The 22,613-nt window shown below is 35.4% G+C and overlaps 2 protein-coding genes across 8 annotated transcripts in view; both read left to right on the forward strand.

The window, feature by feature from the left end:
- The first annotated feature begins 1,049 nt into the window (after positions 1–1,049).
- Positions 1,050–17,606, forward strand: LOC110828096 (CWF19-like protein 2). 5 transcript variants are annotated; one of them, XM_022060429.2, is made up of 14 exons: positions 1,050–1,252; positions 3,543–3,651; positions 3,814–3,911; positions 4,891–5,063; positions 6,113–6,261; positions 6,721–6,948; positions 7,317–7,958; positions 8,165–8,440; positions 9,488–9,553; positions 11,096–11,305; positions 12,418–12,534; positions 13,359–13,517; positions 14,069–14,251; positions 14,659–17,606. In XM_022060429.2, the coding sequence occupies exons 2-14, from the start codon at positions 3,565–3,567 to the stop codon at positions 14,818–14,820; spliced, it is 2,550 nt and encodes an 849-aa protein (XP_021916121.2). In that variant the 5' UTR covers positions 1,050–1,252; positions 3,543–3,564; the 3' UTR covers positions 14,821–17,606. The 5 variants fall into 5 exon arrangements, with proteins under 5 accessions (XP_021916121.2, XP_021916123.2, XP_021916122.2 ...); XM_022060431.2 differs by lacking the exon at positions 1,050–1,252 and adding an exon at positions 1,276–2,082; XM_022060430.2 differs by lacking the exon at positions 1,050–1,252 and adding an exon at positions 1,276–1,993.
- A 1,272-nt stretch (positions 17,607–18,878) lies between these two features.
- LOC110828127 (glycogen synthase kinase 3 beta homolog shaggy) overlaps positions 18,879–22,613 on the forward strand; it is a 60,014-nt gene continuing 56,279 nt past the window's right edge. For all 3 annotated transcript variants that reach the window (XM_022060519.2, XM_022060521.2, XM_022060522.2), the window contains exon 1: positions 18,879–19,296. In XM_022060519.2, coding sequence (XP_021916211.1) covers positions 19,212–19,296 — 85 coding nt within the window. In that variant the 5' untranslated portion in view covers positions 18,879–19,211. The remainder of the gene's footprint in view (positions 19,297–22,613) is intronic.

Here is a 22,613-nt window from a genome sequence, read left to right on the forward strand (position 1 = left end):
TTAATGGTAATCATTCGTTTCACATGCTGTTCCTAAAATAAGTATCCAGATCAGTAGCCTGCATTGAGGCATGAAAGGAAATATATCTTAAGGGAAAGAGAGGTGTAGATGATTTCTTCAAAGACTATTGGACAGTTGAATGGCTGAAGGTAAGTTATTTACAATTCAGTAGAAAATGTAAGCTGGAAAATAAATTTATATTGAAACATTCTGAAATGTGAGGGTGTGCTGAAAAGTAATATCTCCATCCTGAAGAAACTAATTTTTTAACACTTATGTACTTCAGCTGTGAAGATAGAGGCAGGAAGTTGCTCCAAAATTTTGCTATTTACTGCATGTCCACTTATAATCCAGAAGACCAACATCAACATCACTGCTGTAAGAATCTTATACCTCAAGAAGACATCTGTGTTGAATAAATGGTGTAGTGATTGGGTTATTGAATGCAGAAAATATTCTGATTGATATTCATTGGCAGTTGAGAGTTGTTTGTGAGGACAGTTCTGCTGGCAGTCGTGCCCACTTGTTAATGGTGCAGTGCATTCAGAATTTGTTTCCTGGTGCCACCCTGACTATCCTCTTGGCACCATCAAATTAACACCTGATGAATTTCTGATATATGGTTATTGATTATTCTTCAGAGTAACTTCCACGTTGACACTTTTCTATAAAGCCCACAGTTATGTTCCAGAAATTTATGTAAATTAAAGAAACAAACTTGAAACAATATACATATTTTGAATTTGTACATGATACATGAAAGTAACTTACAATTTAATACACAAGCAACAATTTCATTGAAATAAATGTTATTTTGTGATTCTTGAAAAGTTATGATTCTAGGTTAAAAGAGTTTTACATTTTAAAAACTCATTTATTTTGCATCTTGGTTACTGCCTTGATATGTATGTTATATACCTAGCAAGGTATTAGAAGTAATATTTAAAGGAAAGATAAACATGACCTAGAAGAAGATGGCTGCATTCTGGGTTGCCTCCATTATCAGTGCACTGGATCAATCAGTTACTCATGACTGAGTGGAGAAGGGTTGGGGGAGGGGATCGGAATGTGAAGACTTTCGACTATTGAAATGAGATTGATTCGGTGGGCGAGTTGAACCTTGTTCTTTGGAGTGGCGTGGTAAAGAGTATCGATATATATAACTTATTTCCGGTTTAATTGATGATTTTGAGAAACTGCTTTGTTAAGGTTAGACGTATGTGGTGTTGTTTGGATTTTGAAGCGGCTCTTGGTAATGATATCAGCGATACAGTTTGAATTATAGTTTCAGTTCAATTTTGAATTTTATATTCGGTGGAAATAAATAATAAGCTACAGTCATATATAGTAGATTCCGGTTAATTGGGCCATCGGTTAATCGGGGCAGCCCTTTATTTGGGACAAATCTTAAAGAACAAACCCTTTTAACTCTTACACGGAACTTCGCGTAATTGGGGCAGCCACTTAATTGGGCCAAAGTGTTATAGTCTCCATATGTCCCAATTAACCGGAATCCACTGAACATGTTTATTTTCATAGTCTGCTACATTACTGTGCGGTTACATTGAAAATTTACCGAAACCTAATGTCACCATCCTTTAATTATCGAAGCCTGCATATTAAATTACAAGCTTCCTGTTATTAACAAAATTAATTTATGGCAGTGGAAAATGGTGACCTAGTCCCCGCTTGTCGGTCTATGTTGCTTATCTATGGTTCTGTGTTCTGTGGTTCAGATTGTCTGGATAATTTCGCGGCAATAGCCGTGTGAAGTTAGTTTGTTTTAATCTGACGAGGCCATAACAGATTTTGTACGGATTATTTAATAAACTTAGTTTTTCTTCCATGCGAGGAAGGAATTTTCTTTTGTATAAGTATATATGGTTAAGTATTTTTTAAACTTATACTGTACGAAATTTGGATTATTGAGATGAGAAGTTTATAACCTTAAACGTCGGATCTAATCAAGGATTACCGACTTTGTTCCTGAGTGGTGAGTTAATATTTGCAGTTTTTGTAGTGTAGGATAAGTTGAACAGGTAAATAAAAGTGCATCGCTTCTGCCGTTTCGGATGAATATAGGTAAAATACAGAGGACCACTCGTTTATTATGACATATCAGACCTTGGGGTGAACGAAGGATTGTATTGTATTATTATTATGACTTATTCTACATCCTATTGTCATCTGACTAACTTATGGATCCATGGAATGTAATAAAGATGTATGTATGTATGACTGGCCAGCGTGCAGTTAAGCACACAAGGATAATACCAACTTCTGTGGCAGTTCATGAAATACCTTTTTGAGTTTAAGGATTTTTCAGTCTTACTGTGATTTTCAGTAGCAGTTTAAAGTGATATCCTGCAACATTAAAACAAATTTCATGTAAACAAATTTTGTTACACTTGATAATGTACACCTTCCTCACATGATTTCTGAAGTGGCATTCTGGACCGTGCATAAACTGTATTCCATGACTGATAAATGTTAGTGCATCATAAATTAACCCTTCGAAAGTGAATGATAACTATATGTACCACTTGCTTTAACAGTCAGTGACTCTCCATTTTGTATTTATGAGCATCATATGCTTCTAACTGTAAAAAGTGGTTATTTCCATAAGCAGCATTAACCACTTGGTTTTTTAATGGTGGGTATTGGAATTCTTAAATATTATTTCAATGAGCTTTGACTTAAAGGGTTAATCCCTGCACATGTGCAGTAGTTTTCTGGAAGAGTGTAGCATGGAATTTAGAAATGGAGTTATAATTTTGATATTTTTGCTAGTACCCTATGAATAAACAATCAATAGAGTTCTGTTATAGTCATATTTTTCAGACTTTATTGCAACAAAATTTGTTATGGCTTCATGTCTTAAAGATTTGCCAATAAATGTCTTGTTTTGGCCTCAAGAACTTTGTTTTAAGTATGTTAAATGTAGCATTTGAGGTTTCCATGGTGTCGAGTCTGAAGATGGTTGTCTTTTGCGTTGTTGTGCCATGTAGTGTGGTAGAAGATTACCAATGTTTCAGAGGTCCTTGCTGTCTCCATGATGATGGTAAACTTCTACCAGAGTACATGGCGCAACAACCCAGAAGACAGCCATCTTCATGTTAAATGTATATTAATTTATCAGATTGGCACTTTTAGTAGATGTCATAAAATTGTTCTAAGTAATCTTGTGTTACACATATAAACGGAACTCAACTCAATAAATTAATGTTTGAATGAATAAAATCATGGTACACAACCTGGTGTAGGATGGTCACAGTCACATTATAGATAACTGAACTTAGTGAATGAATAAAATTGTGCTGAGTGCAGTGATTTGGCTGATTTTTTAATTTAGTTGTGTCTGTCTTATGTAGTATTTTCATTCTCTGTAACTGCTTACACTTCTGGGAGTATTTTGCTCACTGCAAGGCCAGAGAAAACATATACAATTTGAATATTTGCCATGTGCAGTTAAGGAATTAAAAGTAATGTAATTTTGTAAATAGTGAGTCATGTCTTTATCTTCCTTGTTTTCTTTTATTTAGGTCTTAGGTGTAGCCATTAGTTATGTCTTACATTAATTTTGAAAGTTCAAGAGTGAAAGAAGCTGAAAGAAAACAGAAGATGGAAGAAATAGATGCTGTTATGAAAAAGGTAATGTACTTCTATGGATAATGGTTTACTGTGTGAATTTGTCTTGGAAATGCCCACTCTTATTATATGATTCACAATGTGCATGAAATCAGTTTGCTGGATGTAGTGAGTCATATCGCAAGTTGTATGTTTAAATTGCACACAATCTGATGATATCTCCAGGTTGAGGCAGAATTCAACCACAGAAAAGGGGAAGATGAGAGAGCCCGACTCCGGGGTGACGAGAAGTGCAAGCTCCCATCTCTCCTAACTTCACTAAGGTTTATAAAATATTAATGTTTGAGAATATATTTATTCTCCGAAGTGATTAGTATGGATACATGAAAATAAAAAATGCTTCAATTTTTGACATCTTTAATATTATCTGAACTGAGAATTTAAATATTTTTAATATTTACTTACTCTCTTGTACTCAGAACTGATGCATATTAAGATCTGTTCTGCACAAGGAAAGGCCTGCCCCCTATTTGCTGTGTTTCTTAGTCTCACACATATTTTTCCCTTAATTCATTGCTCATATCTTACAGCCATCATGACATGATGTTCCAGGCTGGTTCTAAATGTCATGATTGGAATAACTGGATTTCCATCATATAGAACAGTCACTCTTATTTCATCCCTGTTTTTCAAATGGCTAACATTGTCAAAGTGATTATCCATGCTGTTTTCCTACAGCGTTCTTTGATAAGCCACCAAAGTTGCACCGATGTATTAAATACACAACTCCCATTCACTAGCCAGAAAAAATAGTACATAATTAAACATGCAGATATTACCAAATATCTTTGTGGTGACCTGTGATAAAAGGCAAAATATCAGCTTGGCATTGTTGCTAGTACATGCAAGTTCAGTTGACACAAACAATTACTGAAGAAAATTGTTGTGATAGATGCAGAAAAGAAAGCTTTTTTACAGGTATACAGTAACATTGAGAAACTGATGGTGCTGATAATTTTGCTGATTATAATGAAATTTGTATTATAGGCCATACTTGTTCGTATGCAGTCACACAGTACTTTGTTTATGAATTTCATATTTCTGCTGTTATGGAAACTTATTCGCTAAAAGATTTGTTTATTCCTGACTACTTGTGTCTGAAAGGCCTGTGCACTTTAGGAGATGGAAAGTAAGATTGATTTGTAAACTGCATAAAAATACAGAATTGAGATAAATTATATGGCAGTGTGGGTTAACAGAGTATAACCCAAAAACTGTATGTCGTACCCACAATGATTGCAGTTTGCAGGGCAGCGATGATGAAAGTGAAGAGGATGAATGGGTTGAGAAGTTTGTTGTCCCTGATGAACCTTTTGTTGAGAAGTTATTTGATAAGGTGACTGCAGGCAAAAGTCACTCAAGACAAAATGAGGACAAATTTTGTCTGAAAACTGATGATTCACAGGAAAAGCAAGGTATTATTTGTTTCAGACTCACAACCTCAGGGGTATTGTTCATAGTGTTGCGTGTAAAATGATATCTGATGACCATTTCATGCTCCTTATTACCATATTTGAGCATATATCTATAACTGTATGTGGCATTTCATTAAAGGTTATTCACTTCTATGCTGTAACTAACTAACTAGATGGTGTAGGGAACCTGAAGGTTCATCACTAAATTAACCAAAGCCCTCCACCAGACCCTGTCCTGGGCCAACAAAATCCAGTCTACTTCAACTCCTATCTCCCATAGATCCCGCCTGACATTATTCTTCCATCTACGTCTAGGTCTCCCCAGTGGTCTCTTCCCTTCAGGCTTCCCGACCAATACCCGATGCACACCTTTTGTCCCATCCATACCTGCTACATGTCCCTCCCATCTCATTCTTCTCGACTTAATCACCCTGACGATACTGGGGGAGGAGTACAGATTTTTAAGTTCATCATTATGCAATTTTCTCCATACCCCATCCCCTTCTCTCCTAGGCCCAAATATCCTCCTCAACACCCTATTCTCAAACACCTGTAATCTATGGTCCTCCCTGAGAGAGAGACCATTTTTTGCACCCATACAAAACAACAGGAAAAATATTGTTTTGTATACTTTAATTTTCAGGTTCTTAGAAATCAGACTAGAAGACAAAATATTTTGAACTGAACTTCTATGCCATAGATGCTCATAGTATGAAAACTACATGTAATTTCTCCATTTGGTAAATTCCCTGGTAAGGGAAAACTGCTTGCATGCAACTGAATTTTATTCAGATATAAGTGAATGTGCTGTGGTGCCATGATGAAAATTGCATTATGTGCTAAGTATTTAAATGTGTTCGTTCAATAATTAATCATATGAGAACTATGTTGTCTTACTCAAAATAATTTTGATCTATTTTAATTTGTGTATGCTCTGCTGTCTTTGCTGGTATAGTGTCTACAAATGCTGATGTTTTGTTGCACAATAAGAGATGTTGATAAGGCCATTTTTAATCAATAAGAGTGTGGAAATGTGTTTACCTTTACAGAGGAGGGTAAAGTGTTATTAGAGAGGGATGAATGGATGACTTTGCCAGGCTTGTTTCCTTCCACATCACACAAACGGCTACAACTGCAGTCAGGTCGCATGAGTAAGGCAGAGGAACAGAGACAGGAAGAAAGATATTTGCTCAATACAGTGAGTTAGTATTGTTAATTATACACTTCTTCAACTTTCACAGATTAGACCTTTTGACCTGATCTAATTCAGAATTATTGAAATTATGAATATCTTTTGGGATGTGATAAGACTCCTTGGGTAAGTGATTAGCTTGACAGATGTTGTGTGAATAAGATATTCTTTTTTCATGCAGCAATGAAATACTGAGTTCCATAATGCCATGGAATTGAAACATTTCAGATTTATGAATATGTTTCTGTTTTATACTTTTTTGTAGGATTATTAGTTCTCAGTAATTTGTTTTGAATTTAAATCCTTCACTTTCCTTCCATATGTGAAATTTGAATTAAGAATGTTTGCACCAGTGTAATAACTATTCTTTTATTTTTTCAAACTCTGGAGGTATGTTGAACTTGTAACTACATTGAATGTTTGTCACTACTCAACAATGATGATGATACTATTTGTGTATTTTAGCTAGGTCAAAGTGATCGTGAGCTGAATCCTTACTGGAAAGATGGAGGGACAGGTTTACCTTATGGGAGAAAAGACAAAGAGCAACTTATCAAGGAGTCTGAGATGTCACCGGCAAAATCCGTGGGTGACCGAGGTGTTGGTTGGCTACGGCGAGCTTTGAAACGCGCTGAGGAGCAAGCTGCTGACGAAGGTAGAAGTGTGGAAGATGTAGCAGCAGAACGATGGGGAGTGAGTTGAGGTTATTTTTCTGTTAGTTTATTCAGAGTCGTATGTTTTTGTCTTGATTGCCTAGCATTGCATAACTGTCTGACATTTATGTTTTATGATTTTCTTTCAGTCCTGTTTGCAATTCTTCAATACAACCATTGTTACCTGCTACCAGTTCATTGTTTGTAATCTCATCACTTTTCTTGTAATTGTTATGAGACAGTTGGAATCAAAATTATGAATTACTGCATTGCTTGTGTTAAAATGCACTAGTCTCATTGTGTTATTTTGTCTGTGATTGCATGATACACACCTAAACTTGATATGGTGTTGAAATTATTTATTTTTTGACTCTTGGAACATTTTTAGTGATTTACATATTTTTGCAGTCTTTACAGAAACTGAAGACAATGCTAGCAGAAGCAGAGGAAAAGAGTAGGAGCCATGGTAGACATGAACTTAGTAGAAATGAATGTGAGAGGAATAAACTGGAAGATAGAAAGAGGAAGGGCACGTATCATAGAGACAGAACAAAAAGAGCTGTGGTTGGACAGAGTACAAAGTCATGTCATGAACATGAGCATGACAAAAGTCACACAAATTCAGATTCCTTCCAGAAATCCAGAACTGATGATATTTCTGACAGAAAGCATGATAAGCAAGACAGTCTTTCATTGGGTAGAAGAACTCTGTATGCTTTTCAGAAACCTGAAGAGGAGATTGATGTGTCAGGAAGACAAAGCACTTCATATCAGGATTTCTCTGGATTAGAAGTGGGTGGAATATCAGTTCTTAACACTTGCAAAAGTTCAGTGGCATCAGGAAATTGGAGGAAGAAAATATCTGATAATGTTAAAGCTCCTGTTAACCCAAGTAGCAGTAAGGAATCAAAGCGAATGAGAGTACAGTCTTCATCTTCAGAATTAGAATATGAGGAAGAGAAATCTGCAGAAATTGCGCACATCCTTACAGATAAAGAAATGAATGATCTTGGGGCCAAACTTGTTAAAGCGGAAATTTTAGGAAATGAGGTTTGTGTTTATTCTTTACTAGGTGATGGGGGAAATTTAAATTTTTTTTTAATTTGTCTACTATTCTGCTGCTAATCAGTATGCTTAAATAGACTTTTTTTGTAAGACACTAAAAAGGCCATTAATTGTGTACTTTTATTTGGAATGTTTGATATAAAACTACATATATTTATGTTATTAACAGTACAATTCCTTATTTCCTGCAGACGTTAGCAAAAGAACTGAAGAAAAAGTTAGATGCTGCTCGTATAGCTCGTGCCAGAAAAGTTACAGGAACAGTGAATACAGCTGGACCAGAGGAAGTAGAAACTGTAATTCTCACCCGAACTGACTCTCGGGGCTTTGTGCACCCTCTTCAAAGGGCTGGTCAACATGTGGAGCCAGTAGGTGGCCGGAGAAGGAAGCAGAAGATGGAGACGCACTCTGATGGGAAACGAGTGCGGTACTATGCAGATGATGATAAATACTCTTTGAAAGATTTGGTAATTTTTTTGGATTATTTTATAATTTTAAAAATAATTTGCTGGACAGAGGAATTTTTGTGAAAACTGAAAGTAACGCAATCAACTTATTCTTGCATTACTCCCATTTAGCATGTTTCTGTTATTATCGTTAGTGCAGTTTAGTAATACAGTGTTGTGGAAGTTTTTTGCTCTTCCATTGTATGTAAATTTATGAATAGGAAAATAGTCTGAAAAATATTGGTATTCCAAGTTCATGGTAAATTAATTTGATTTTTAGTTTTTGTTTTTTTTACCAGAGTTACAGGTAGAATGTATTTATGTCACCTTTTAAAATTAGACAGAAAATTGTTATTTTACTTACAGAGCAACTGATGATAATTGATTGACTTTCCATATCAGGTGATAACTACAGTATGTGGGAATGTAAATACCATTTTTCTCAGGGCTTCCACAATTATGATGATACGCATATTGGAGTAACGTTATTGGGGGTTTTGACTCATTGAGACCTATACCTATGCACAGTCCCTATGGCTGAACCATTTTCACAAATTGCAGTTCTTTGCAAAAAATTATAATTCTGAAAATGTGTTACATATACGGTAACAAACACCAAGTTGTTCATCTAAGTTTATAGAACCAGCTGTTCCCACTTTTTGGTGCTATATGATCTGAAATGGTTCTCTTTGTATGATGGAATATGACACAGCCATTTTGCAAAGACTACTGCAGTTTCTTAGGTATGGAACTTTAGAATTAAATATCTTGCAATTTAAAAGAGAAGTATTCATGTGGTATCTGGGACTCCGTACAGCTAAGCTATTGCGTGTGTATCGATGCAGGAGAGGAAGTTATTGTCACACATTTAATAATAGGGTACAATGATTATTAGTAAAAAGCATTGCCATATAATTTGGCCAATGTGGTAAATGGAGTTGTTCTCAATGTATCATGTGGCTTATTTGGAAGACATGCTAAAACTGTGAATGAGCTGCAGCTGTCAGTTTGCTGATATTTTGATAATTATTTTTGAGAATATGTTTTGTTGTGTTTTATTCATTATAGTTTGAACGGGAAAAACTGGGTACTGCAGAAGATCAGAATAAAATGTTCTCTAAACTTGCAGCCAAGGTATGTACATTTTTAAATGGGCACGCGTCACCTAACTTGTCGCCATTCTCTCTCTTCTGTTAACACAAGAAGCAGTTTTGTGTTTCACGTAGAACTCTTAAGTCACCCTCGGTGGACTATTTAGTGTGCTTGCCACTGGACCTAAGGTTTGTGGGTTCAAACCTGGCTGAGGTCGGTGGATTTTTAAGGGTGTTAAAAATCCATAGCACAACTTCCTTCGGAGGGGAAGTAAAGCCAACTGTCCCATGTGTTAGATTTACGGTGTGTAAAAGAATCTTACGAGCATGAAATGAGATTTATATCTTAATTGCGTCATGTTTGTGTTTTATTGATACAATATTTTTATTTTCCGTCTATACACAAACTTAAAATAATGTTGTTTAAAATTATCTAAAATTATAACATTCTCAGTAGACACTGCATCATGTTACATTTTTTGTATTGACGACATGTTTCAATGTGTATTACATCATCATCAGGTCTATCAATTTTAATATATTTTAAAAACTGTAGTACATTTTGCGTTGCGTTTATTGATTATTTTAATTTGTTTCATTTTAAGTTTTTTGTCTCTTCCTTTTGGTTTGGAGGTTGTACTTGGATGTTTTATATCTGTAAAATTAATTTTTCAAGTCGTGATTTTGGATATTGACAGATATAAAACATCCAAGTACAACCTCCAAACCAAAAGGAAGAGACAAAAAACTTAAAATTAAACAAATTAAAATAATCAATAAACGCAACGCAAAATGTACTACAGTTTTTAAAATATATTAAAATTGATAGACCTGATGATGATGTAATACACATTGAAACATGTCGTCAATACAAAAAATGTAACATGATGCAGTGTCTACTGAGAATGTTATAATTTTAGATAATTTTAAATAACATTATTTTAAGTTTGTGTATAGATGGAAAATAAAAATATTGTATGAAATGAGATGTTTTGTAAGCAAAATTCAGTGGCCATTTCTCACCCAAGTCTCCTGATTCACTGCTAGATGGCTCTAGCAGTCATATCAGGATTGAGTAGAAGTTGTACAGAGGCAGTGGGCTGGTCACTCGCTACTCACAAATGCACTCTTCAAAGACTAGGAAAACCTCTGGAAAGGAGGCGGCGAAGACCCACAACTGTGTTGTAGAGCCAAGGAAGAAGGAAGTAGAACTCTTGAAGAAAAATAATTAAAGTTTCTGAAAATTTTAGAAGTAAACTCTAATTTCTATACTTATTTAAAAAATTAAGCAAGCTTTATTACCAACATTGTTATCTTTTTATAAACATGAGTTTATTTGTACTGCGAAGTTTCAAATGTAACAATTTATCTTTAATTCACTTTTATTACAAGTCCAACATGTTTCAACCATCAGAGTTCGTCTGCAGTGGCATCATTTAATATTTTTAAGTTTATGTGGTAATTGATGCTTGTTCTTATGAGTCAGTGTGCATCCTAATGTGAAAATACTATACTATTCTATGCAGCTGAAAATGTGACATTAAATTAAGAACAAATTATATTTAATACCTTTTGTATCTTGTAGGGGGTTGGTCACACTGATAGTGAATATGATATGGATGATATATTTGCGGAACAAGCCCAGTTGAAGGAATCTGATGGCAAGGTGCAGTCCAGAGAACGTGGCCAGGCTATCAGGGAACATAAAATGATCGATAAAGTTCTGAAAAATTGCAACTGGTGTTTTGACAGCAAAGAAATGATTAAACACCTTGTTGTAGCTATTGGAAACAAGGTAGGTATAAAAGTTAGAATGAAATATAAATGTGGTTTGGTTGAGAAATGTTACATGAACTGTTTCTTCATGTTTCACATCACCTTTTCTTATTACTGCTGTTTAAAAATCTGATGCAAACTTCCTAGAATTGTTGTGATGGGTTGATCCCCCTTCTAAGCATTGGAGCTTTCAGAACTAAATTTAAATTGGAACAATAAAAGATAAGATCTGTGATAGCTGAAGATGATTCCCCTTGAAATGTTAAGTTGGTTTCAAGCAAAATATGTATTGTACACCAGTTTATATTCATTCTCAAGATACTAAATTGACTATTCTAATGCTAGACCACATATAGAATCATGAAGCATCATGTGGGATGCTATGCAAGGTGTTTTTATTTTACTTCCTATAATCTTAAAATTATTGTAGAAAACTGTAAATTGGGCAGATAAATGCACAGAACAGTAAACTGTATTTTTATATCTTAAAATGTTTGTGTGCTTTTGTAAAGACGGTATTGAATCTTTGAGTTACATAGAAGGTGGGGAATTTCTTCACCATCTTGTAACTTTCATTTTCTTATGAAGAACTCTGTTCCACAGAGTTAAGATGTTAATTATAAGAAAGTTCCAAGGAATCTTTATAACAGGAGGCTGGATTTTGGCACATCTCTTTAAGGAAACTTTGCTTTAATTTAATTCTAAAGTGCAGAATGGAATCCTGACACAGTAACTCAGTCTGATTCTCTTGAGATAAACATGTATTTTTATGGTTATAACTCCAAGGGATGAAACATCCTGTGCTGGCTAGATTCAACAAGAGTGAAAAAATGTACTTGAAATGGGTTGCTCATGTTTTCTAAATACATTCTTTGCAGTTGCTGAATGTGTCACTGAATTTATTTCCAAAATCCATTTTCAGTCCTCTAAATGATTTGTAGACTTGTTATTACATAGTAATCCTTCTTTTGTTTTACCCCAACAAATGATTAACCATACAAAATGAAATGCATTTAAATAGAAACACTCATGTCTGAAGTCAGTTACACTTTTTCAGGATTATTGGATAAAACAGTGTTTTGAAACTTTATTTAGGATAAAGTGGTAAATCGCTGTTTTCTTTGATTACAGGTTTACGTATGTTTGCCTCCACACCAGTCACTAACAGAGGGACATTGTCTCATTGTGCCTATGTACCACACATCATGTGGTACTCAGCTGGATGAAGATGTATGGAGTGAAATGCAGGTGGAGTAACAAAGTTTCACTGGAAAATCTCAGATATACTTTTCCACACTGAAATTTGTTTGTCTGAATAGTAAAAATACATAAAAGTAAAAATATATCCATAAATGTTACTGTAGATAAATTAGACAATGGCATAAATTGGAGTTCACTCGGCAGTTTTTTTTTTATTTTATTTAATAGAATTTAGAGCTATTTTTTTGTTTTTGCAGTGATCTCTTAGCCAATTTCCCCTTTGTAATTCATTGAACTTAAATAAATTACCCCTCCTGTCAACCACTATGTTATGAATGGTAATACCATGTTCAATAATTTGGTGTATGTAACACTGTAAACATAAGATAAAATGTCTGTGGTCTTCTGGGTTGTGATGTTGCATGTACTTGCAGGTGGCTACTATCAAATTGTAGGAATTTACTGCCTCCATCTTAAACTCTGAACTTATATGTTGGGTACCAACATTTTGGAAGAATGTATTATGGCCATCTTCAGGGCTGAAAATTGGATATATTGTTGCTCACCTACAATTCTACACAGAATTACAAGCCAGAATACCACTGTTGACATTATCGCTGCTGTGAGGACCTCAGATCTCATAAAATTAAATGCCTTATGCTTAATGTAATAGATCATATTGTATAACTGAAATGTAAATTAACTGGTTTGACCATTTTGATGTTTGTATGTATTTTATGTCATGCATTGCTGTGGTCACTATTTTTTGTTGTTTTAGTTTGCGTATTTCTTTTGCAACGTGGATTTCGTAATGACCCTTATTTTCACTTGTCTTTTTTTAGTTATTGTAACAGATGGTTGGTTTTTTTCAGACATTCAGGAAAACACTTACATCCATGTTTATGGAGAAGCTGGATCTAGATGTGGTTTTCTTTGAGACTGCAGTATATCTCCAGAAGTTTCCACACATGATTCTGGAATGTGTTCCCATGCCACGAGAGACTGGAGATTTGGCCCCAATTTACTTTAAGGTAAGAAATAAAAAAATTGTGCAATTTTGTGCCAGGATATCAATATTGGAATGCCATGGCAGTGACAACATTAATAATAGTAATAAGCCACCATATTTAAACAACATTTGAGTATAATGCAAAGTTGATTAGGTTTGCATTCTTCAATAGCTAAGTTTAATAGACACACTGACAACTTTTGAGGAATTAAAATGTGTGTTTAGGTAGATTTGTAGGTATCACATAAAAATTCCTTTAGGATATTTTACAGTGAAGTTGGAAGGACAGTTATTTTTAGAGAATCGACGAGGAATGAAGGTGTGTACTAAATAATTTTGTAACATTAATGAATTCAGCTACAACCAAAAATCTGTTGTGCACATATCTGGTTGATAATATACAGAAGCACATTGAGTATTTTTGTGGAATGCTATGCAGTTGCATTGTTCAGTTTGAATTGATGAATTATGACACTCAAGAATGACTGATATCCAGTATTTTAAAGGAACTGTGTGTACCCTGATTATTTTTTTTAGATTGTAAATTTATTATAAAGCTGTTTAATTTTACAGAAAGCAATTCTGGAGTGTGAGACAGAATGGGCAACAAATAAGAAGCTGGTGGATTTGAAGGGAAAGAATGTTCGTCGTGCTATACCAAAAGGATTGCCATACTTTGCAGTTGATTTTGGTCTTGAGTCTGGTTTTGCTCATGTCATAGAAGATGAAAAGATGTTTCCCAAAAATTTTGCACAGGTCAGTCTGAAGTAGAATGATTTTATAATAAGCATTCTGTTTTTAAGAGGTAAATTAAATTCAGTATTTTGGAATAAGTCTTCAGACTTACTACAAGGATTTATTTAGTTGGGATGGTGGATGTAGGGAAGATCATTCCTCCCATTTACTTCCAAAAAAATGTGCACAAGTTAACTGAGTGGTGGATTGTTTACGCAGTTAATTTGAATAATTAATGTATTATAACTGTGTGTGTTGGTGTGGTTTTTAACTTTTTGGGCAATTTTGAACATGGTAATGAACCTTTGGATTTCTAAGAATTTTTTGCCTAGGTAAGCAACTGTTAGCTTCTTAGAGAATGATTGTGCTCCATGAAGTCATTTACATCGATAGTCGATGTGTTATTTGAATGATCTGTTTCTTTCCAGGAAATAATTGGTGGTATGTTGGATCTGGATCACAGTTTGTGGCGTAAGCAGCGGCGGGAGAATTTTGACATGCAGCGAAAGAAAGTCCTGCAATTTGCAGAGTGGTGGAAGACATATGACTTCACTGTTAAGAAAGAAAAGTATTCCTCAGACTCTGACTGATCACCTGTTGAAGCTTCAGACACCAAAACTGTGCTTGTGAACTTTGGCCGAATGACAAAGTTTCTTATTGTATTTTGCATTCTGAAAACATTATTTTCTGCGTGTCAAATATGAACATTTCATGTCGTACACAATACTTCCTGGTGAGTAAGGACAGAGATTTGTTGCTTTGTAGAGATGCTCTGCCTCTTGATTTACTTACTGGTTATCATCCATACATATTTTGTGTTTCCATTATAAATACGAGGGTCGCTCATTAAGTAATGCCCCACATTTTTTTTCTCAGCCAATAATGAAGATAGAAAAGTGTACTTTTACATGCTTGAGATTTGATGTTTCCCGCATTCGTGTACGGAGTTTCAAATGATTCCAACCGATAGCGGAGCTGTAGTGAACTGTTAAAATGGCGTCTGTGAACGACTCTCGTTACAAGCAACGAGCTGTAATTGAATTCCTTGTTGCTGAAAAAGAAACGGTGGTGAACATTCATAAACGTTTGTGTGCTGTGTATGGAAGCTGTGCAGTCGATAGGAGCACCGTTGGTCGCTGGGCTAAGAGAGTTAAAGCTTCAGGAAGTGAAGAAACCGAGCTCCGTGATCTGCCGCGCTCTGGGCGTCCTGCCACAGCCACCACTCCAGACATGTTGAACCGCGCGGATGCCATTATTCGTGAGGATCGGCGCATCACAACTCGACAATTGGCCCAACAGCTTTCAGTCAGCAATGGAAGTGTGATTGCAATTATCCAGGCTCTCGCATATTCGAAGGTGTGCGCAAGATGGGTTCCACGAAGTCTCACAGCAGACCACAGGATTCAAAGGAAAACGATTTCTTCTGAATTGTTGGAGCGTTTTGATGCTGAGGGAGAGGTCTTTCTGTCCCGGATCATTACAGGTGACGAAACCTGGATACACCACTTTGAGCCAGAGACAAAAAGGCAGTCAATGGAGTGGCATCATCCTCAATCACCGAGAAAGAAGAAATTCAAGACAACTCCCTCCGCCGGAAAAGTAATGATGACTGTCTTTTGGGACAGTGATGGGGTCATTCTTGTGGATGTGATGCCAAGAGGTGCGACCATCAATTCAGACGCGTACATCAGGACCCTGAAAACCCTCAAGAAGCGTTTTCGACGAGTTCGGCCTCACAAGCATCCAGCAGAAATTTTGCTCCTGCACGACAATGCACGCCCTCACACAAGTCTGAGAACCCGGGAAGAAATCACCAAATTGGGTTGGACGGTGCTACCCCATCCACCCTACAGTCCAGATCTGGCACCCTCCGACTTCCATCTCTTTGGGCCACTTAAAGATGCTATCCGCGGAACAAGATTTGAAGATGACGAGAGCGTGATTCAAGCAGTGAGGACATGGCTACGTGCACAGGACAAGAGCTGGTACCGGCAAGGCATGCATGCACTTGTTCCACGCTGGCGTAAAACCGTACAAGTTGATGGGGACTATGTGGAAAAATAGTATGTGTAAAGGAAACATTGATTTATATTGTCACCAAATTTCAGCCATCTTGAATAAATATATTCTGAGGAAAAAAATGTGGGGCATTACTTAATGAGCGACCCTCGTACATGAACAGTTAGACAAAGTTTTTCTTGAGAAGCTGGCGTTTGCTCAGCTGGTTAGAAAATATCTTGTCTTTTGTGGTAGTTGATACTGCAAAAGCTTAACCAGCATAAGAAAGGAGTTTGTGGGTTTTTTTATCAAGCCGTGTTTGTAGTGAAACCAAACACTATTCACATGATGTATTTGATACTCAGCTTGCCACTTTTATCCTAACAAAGAACCTGTTTGGATCTGTAGGATTTTTTGTAGTGGCATTTTATTGTAAATTCTTAGTATTATTTTCAGTCTATAAAGAAAGGTAAGTGTATGGTGTCTTCCTGTCTCTGTGTCTCTCTCTACCTCAAATAACTTGAACCGTTGGGCAAATTTTTATGAAACCTGGAATATACGTGCGTAATACCCACCTCTGAAATTGTTATTTCCCTAATAATAATATACCAACATAATGGCATTACTGACTTATGAGGCGGCTTCACATAATTTAAGACCTGAAATTTTTTTATCTTTGAAAAATATGCAAATCTTGTTAAGTTTCTCTTATGTTTGATGTTTATATGGAAAATGTAAGGCAACTTCATTGCAGTAACATGAAATCTGTATTGGAGTTTTAATTTGACAAACAACTGTCAATTTTTGTGTGGAAATAAGAGTATGTGAATTTTATATTCGCTGTTGTTTATGCACTACTTGAAGCTTTTATAGCCTCTATAAGTAATATAATCTCATGTGGTTGCCTGTGTCAATTTGGACCAGCAGTTCAATATTTTATAGACTGTCTTATCATCAGAGAATGAGACAGACTGTTTGACTTCTGAATTTTATTCTAATAGTTAACAAGTCAACAGTGAAAATCTTTGTGACATATTTGATATTTTAAGATATCGTAGATTAAATCTGAAGAATGCTTGGTATCATTTGGTTTAGTCTTTTTTTCTTACTGTATGCTGTCTTCTTATTCAGGTTTGAAGCTTTAACTCTCTGAAGCTGAATTTTTTAGTCCTTTAATCTTTTCTGTTGATGAACAAAGTATTCTGTATCAGGTTCATAATATAACGTTAGATGTGAGCATTGAAGAGGTGCCATCCCGATTACATGTTTTCATTTTTTTTATCTTTAATTTCCCATAATTGCCTGCTGTCTTCACTCCTCATTTTCTCTGTCATCACTCTGTATGAGGATATCATAATACATTTGTACAGGCTGCTAAGTGTTTATTATGTATTGTACCAATCATTGCTTTCCTCTTCATTTCTCAGCAAATCCTACAAATTAATTTTTAAGGAATCTACAAGATAACGCTTACATTACACTGACAGACAACAATTTTTTTTGGGAGTGTTCAGCCATTAATATGTACGTATCCTTCTTTTTCCTACTGGAGTGTTAAATGTTTAGTAAATCTTATGTGAGTATTGGAGTCGAGGAAACATTTACAAAATAGTGTGGTGTAAAGTTAAAAAGAAAGTCACAGCCCAGAGTGTAGTGAGGTGTTGCTGGCACACATCAGATATTGATCATCACCTTAAGATCATATTTTGTTCCTCATCATAATTAAATACTGGGTAGTAGTCTGTCATTCTTTAATGAGTTTTGTCTTTGTGGATAATTTACAAAGATATGTAGTGAGAGAGGCTAAATTAGGATGAATTGCATACCAATATCTTGGTTAAAATTACACAAAAACAATGTTATGGAGGTGATGGCTTCCTCCAAAATTCTGATAACTAATTATAAGGCCATTACTCTAATATTTACCATCATTACAGTTGTGTGAAGTATTAACACTACAAAAGATTTGTTGGTGGTAATGGTTTATATAAACTGCATTAAATAAGTATGTTTTTTAAAGGTGTCTGCCTTGTTCATGTTTCATAAATGAACTACTCAGTGACATTTTATATTATTAGGTGTACAGATTGAAATTTGTTCAGGTTGAGTTTTGGCCTATATCAGTCCAATATTGATGACAAATTATAAGTTGGCTTCAAAAGTGGGCTTTGTACACAAACAATGGGTGCAGCATTGAATTTAGATATTAAGGTCTGTAGGATTTGTGGTGTGTTGTATATTCTACATAATGGCAGAGGTAATTTATGGTATTGAATTTTAAGGATGAGGTTCATTGGTGAGCTCTTGCTCAAACCTTGCATATTGAAGACTGTTTTCAAGTGGCACTACCATTGGGGGAAAAAGCTTAGTGGTGAATAATGCCTTATACAGGTAGCCTGGTAAGCATTAACACTGCTTGACAGTGGTACGTAAACAAATATGACGTGCTTTAGTTTTACTTTCTCCTTGTATAGACATGGCCAACTTTAATTCAGATAAGACTTTGGTTGGCAACGTATTTGCGCGGGAGAAAGACTTCAGTTGTTTACAGAACGCATGATGGGAAATCCGCCATGTTAGTTGACGTAAGAGGTTGCTATGTGACGTCATATTCGGATGTTTTCGTGTTCAGGGAGCTTGATGTGATTGGTTACGATGTTGGCCGAACAGGTCAATGTCTGAAGCATCTAAAATTTTGTTGGTGAGGTGAAGATCGTCGTGGCTTTCATATAATGTAAGACTCCAGTAATTTGGGAAGAAGGGTTAATTGAAACCCTTAAATAGTTCTTAGGTACGTTACTGTTAAATAACGACAATCTGGTGCATTCACATGAGTCTCAAACGAGTGAAAGAAGGATAATAAGAAGGATCTACACTGGCTGCCAGCCCCCGTTCGATGTTTCGTGTGCAAGGATGTTCGCAAGAAATGTGATATATCTATGAAGTTCATGAACGTATATGAAATAACTAAGAGCCGTTAGAGATGAGTGGACGTCCAAGGACAACGTCCTTTGCTGAGGGGAATAAGCAACCTCCCAATCCTCCGTTAGGAGGCATGAAAATAAGTAGTAAGTGCAGTTACTCAGCAGAGCTTCTGTAGCAGTGACGTCGGTTAGGCCTAATGCTGGTTCAACATGGCTGCTGATGCTTTCTGCTTCTTATATTTTGCTAAAGCTACCGATTTTCATTCATTCATATTGTTTACAAACCTCATGGGTTGATGATCTAAGTCCAAAGTATAAGCCTGTTTCACGAAGAATTGAAATCGTTCCGAACAAGGACGTATGAAGAGCTGTTTTTGATGATGGAATATACTAGTCATGTCAAAAACATTAAATGAACCCTAAATAAGAAGTGTAGTAATTATGCGTATTTGAATACTTCGGGGGCATAAAATCCAATTCTATAATTGACTTATATTGCGAAATAGTTATGCAGATCATCGAAAGACGAATGCCGTTAACGTAACTAGGTTATAATGACAGGTCAATTTGTGTGTTTCTTAACGAAAATGCTACATATTGTGGAATTCATAAGGAGCAGGAAGCATTTTTGTGTTTAATACTTTCAAATATGCATGTTGGACTCTATTTTCATTTATCTTACATGTAAATTCCAAAGCATGCAGAATTTGAGCATTTGACATGAGCTTCTAATATTGAGAAATTACTTCTTTGTTTAGTAATTTAGATTTATGGCATGTTTAGCAAAGAAACACTTTATTGTAAGATTGTACTAAAAGGAAAGATAATGTTATAACCATGTTGTGTCCTCTTAACATGATCTGTGTATGGTACTTCGGCTAGCAATAGTTGTTGAAAGAGTTGAAAACTACACAGATTTTATAACCACAGGCTCAATATTGACATATCTGGCATATTTGAAGCTAATGAATTTACTTAAAGTGACATAGGTCATCGTAAATTTTATTTTTTTAGCCTGTGAACGGGAGAGAAAGGCTGACGGTTGTATTTTTTTACATTTCTGTGGCCTGTGAACTGGAGGGTATTTTAGGAGTAATTTTTATAGTAACATTATTATTATTATTATTATTATTATTATTATTACTACTGAGTTCATAGTTCAGCTACTTATTTATTCTCTGAGGATGATGTGGGCAGATAAGTGCTAATTTTATAAGAAGACAAGTGTAGAAATTATATTGTATTATAGTAAGGTCAGAATTTTATTGTGGAACTATTATTTATTTTTTACATAAAGAAACAACAGTTACAATCAAGATGAAGTTTGACATTTTCTTGGTGATGAGAATTTAGATTGATGCTTGTAGATTGTTTAAAATAATTGTCACTTTTGTAGCAAAAGGGTAGCTGTGGTTTCTTAAACAGTATTTTTACTAGAGGTAATTGATCTGTGGAGAATTCGGCACGAGACCAAAGTTTTGTAGCCCATTGGGAAAAAATATTGTTTTGGCATAGGGAAAGTTTGAGGTGTAGTGTAATTTTATATTTTATGGACTACAGTAATAATTAAAACTGAAATATGTTTTTAATGGTTTTTGGAGAAATCACTGCTATTTACTACTAACGTTGTTTGAAATTTGATATCCCTAAATTTTCTAGTTTTGTCAGATTCCCGGTTCTTGTGGTTATGTGTATGAAGGTGGTTGCTGTCTTCTGGGATGTTGTGCTATGTAGTCTGGTAGATATTGACTGATGTTTTGGAGTAGCTTAAGACTTGATGATGGAGGCTGTAGGTTGCTGTGAAACATTGTCTAATATTTATGATATTACATGGTGCAACATCCCAGAAGACAACCATCTTTAATTACTTTCTTTTAAAGTGGACTTTCTCATTATTCCATCCCATAAGTAGATGGACTGGGGTGATAACAAGTCTGAGAAATTGAAATGTTATATTGGCAAATAATGTGACATGAAATTATTCGTAGTGAAATTGGCTTTGTGTTGTTGGTTACTAGCAGTCAGTTTCACCAAGTCATATTGAAACTCATTAATTATATATGTTTGACATATAATGGCATAGATGAATAGAGCAGGTCTGTCACTGATGCTGGTCATTTGTATTGTAAATCTTAGATCAACATTTCACATCTGATCTATTTATTTTAAATTAAGAATTTATATAATTTCATATTTGCCTTTTCCAAATATCTTTATAACTAACATTGTCCTCATTTGATGGTGTTGCATGGGTTGGTTGGTGAACGTTTCTATGCATACTCACGTTTTAGTGTCAGTGTTGTGTCTTCTGGGTTGTAATGCTGTGTGGACTTATGGGTAGGTATCAACATTTTGGGGGAATATACCGACTCCATCTTCAGGACTGAAGTAAGGTTGTTAGGAACTGTTTTGTTTATGTAGGTGTAGGAGAAGGACCAGGCCAGGTAGATTCATCAACCAGATATGTGGGATGAGAAGAGGATGAGATGGTATGGGCCAATAGGAAACAACCCCATACAGGAAACTATGATTAGGAGAGAGAGAGAGAGAGAGAGAGAGAGAGAGAGAAAGAATTTGTTGTTTATGAGGCCAGAAAGGAGAAGTCAGATTTTTTTTCTATTTAGGGCAAGTGCAAGGTGGGTGCTCTGAGAAACCAAAGGCTGGGTAAAGTTGTGACAATAAGTGGAAAGAAGGGTTCTTAGGCACTAGTTGGTAAGGGGATAAAATGAAGAATAATCTTCCTCCTATTGGCCCAGACCATCGTCTTATTCTTATTGCACCCTGTATAAACAGTCCAGTTCCTAATAACCTCATTTCAGCTCTGAAGAAGAAGGTGGTATGCTCCTCTAGAATGTTGGTGTTTATGTACATGGTGTACATGTCCATGTGGTGTTGCAATCCAGAAGACCAACATCAAAATTTTCTGTTCTGTAAGATCCTCAAAACTTAAATAGTGTTAAAGCTTGGAAATTTGATTAATTTTTATATATGCATACGGTCAGTATGGCTTTTACTGTACTACTTGGTTGCAGAAAGTATATGTTGATGCTATACTTTCAGACCAAAGAAATATATGTCAGTGTTTTATAGATGTATCTAACACCAGTTCTTATGCATTTGGTACGTCATTCATACAAGTCATTACTGAGAGGAAGAAGGTTTTTGTGGAATGTTGCAGACCCAGTAAAAACTGCTATTTAAGCGTAATGCAAGTTATAATTGTTAGTTGGGTAGTCTAACCTGCTGGTAAGTTATTATTAAATTCTTGTGTACTTATAATGATGGTTCATGTTTTTCTCTCTCCAAAATTGTGTTAAACTTACATGTGAGCTTGACATGGTATACAATTCAGATGTTGCACATAGTGGTACATTATATTTAAATATGTTACTAAATATTGGATTGTATTTATTTGTGGTATGTGAAGACTATTTACTTTGTTGAGTATGGACAAGGCACAA

This window comes from Zootermopsis nevadensis, unplaced genomic scaffold (genome assembly GCF_977971745.1).
Source record: "Zootermopsis nevadensis isolate Lab colony 2312 unplaced genomic scaffold, Znev_1.0 Znev_ptg000011l, whole genome shotgun sequence".
Taxonomy (NCBI): domain Eukaryota; kingdom Metazoa; phylum Arthropoda; class Insecta; order Blattodea; family Termopsidae; genus Zootermopsis; species Zootermopsis nevadensis.

Coding starts and splice junctions, on each gene's coding strand:
- LOC110828096 (XM_022060429.2), top strand. CDS start 3,565: ATGTCTTACATTAATTTTGAAAGTTCAAGAGTGAAAGAAGCTGAAAGA. Junction 6,262..6,720: donor AAAGATATTTGCTCAATACA/GTGAGTTAGTAT, acceptor TGTGTATTTTAG/CTAGGTCAAAGTGATCGTGA. Junction 6,949..7,316: donor TAGCAGCAGAACGATGGGGA/GTGAGTTGAGGT, acceptor ATATTTTTGCAG/TCTTTACAGAAACTGAAGAC.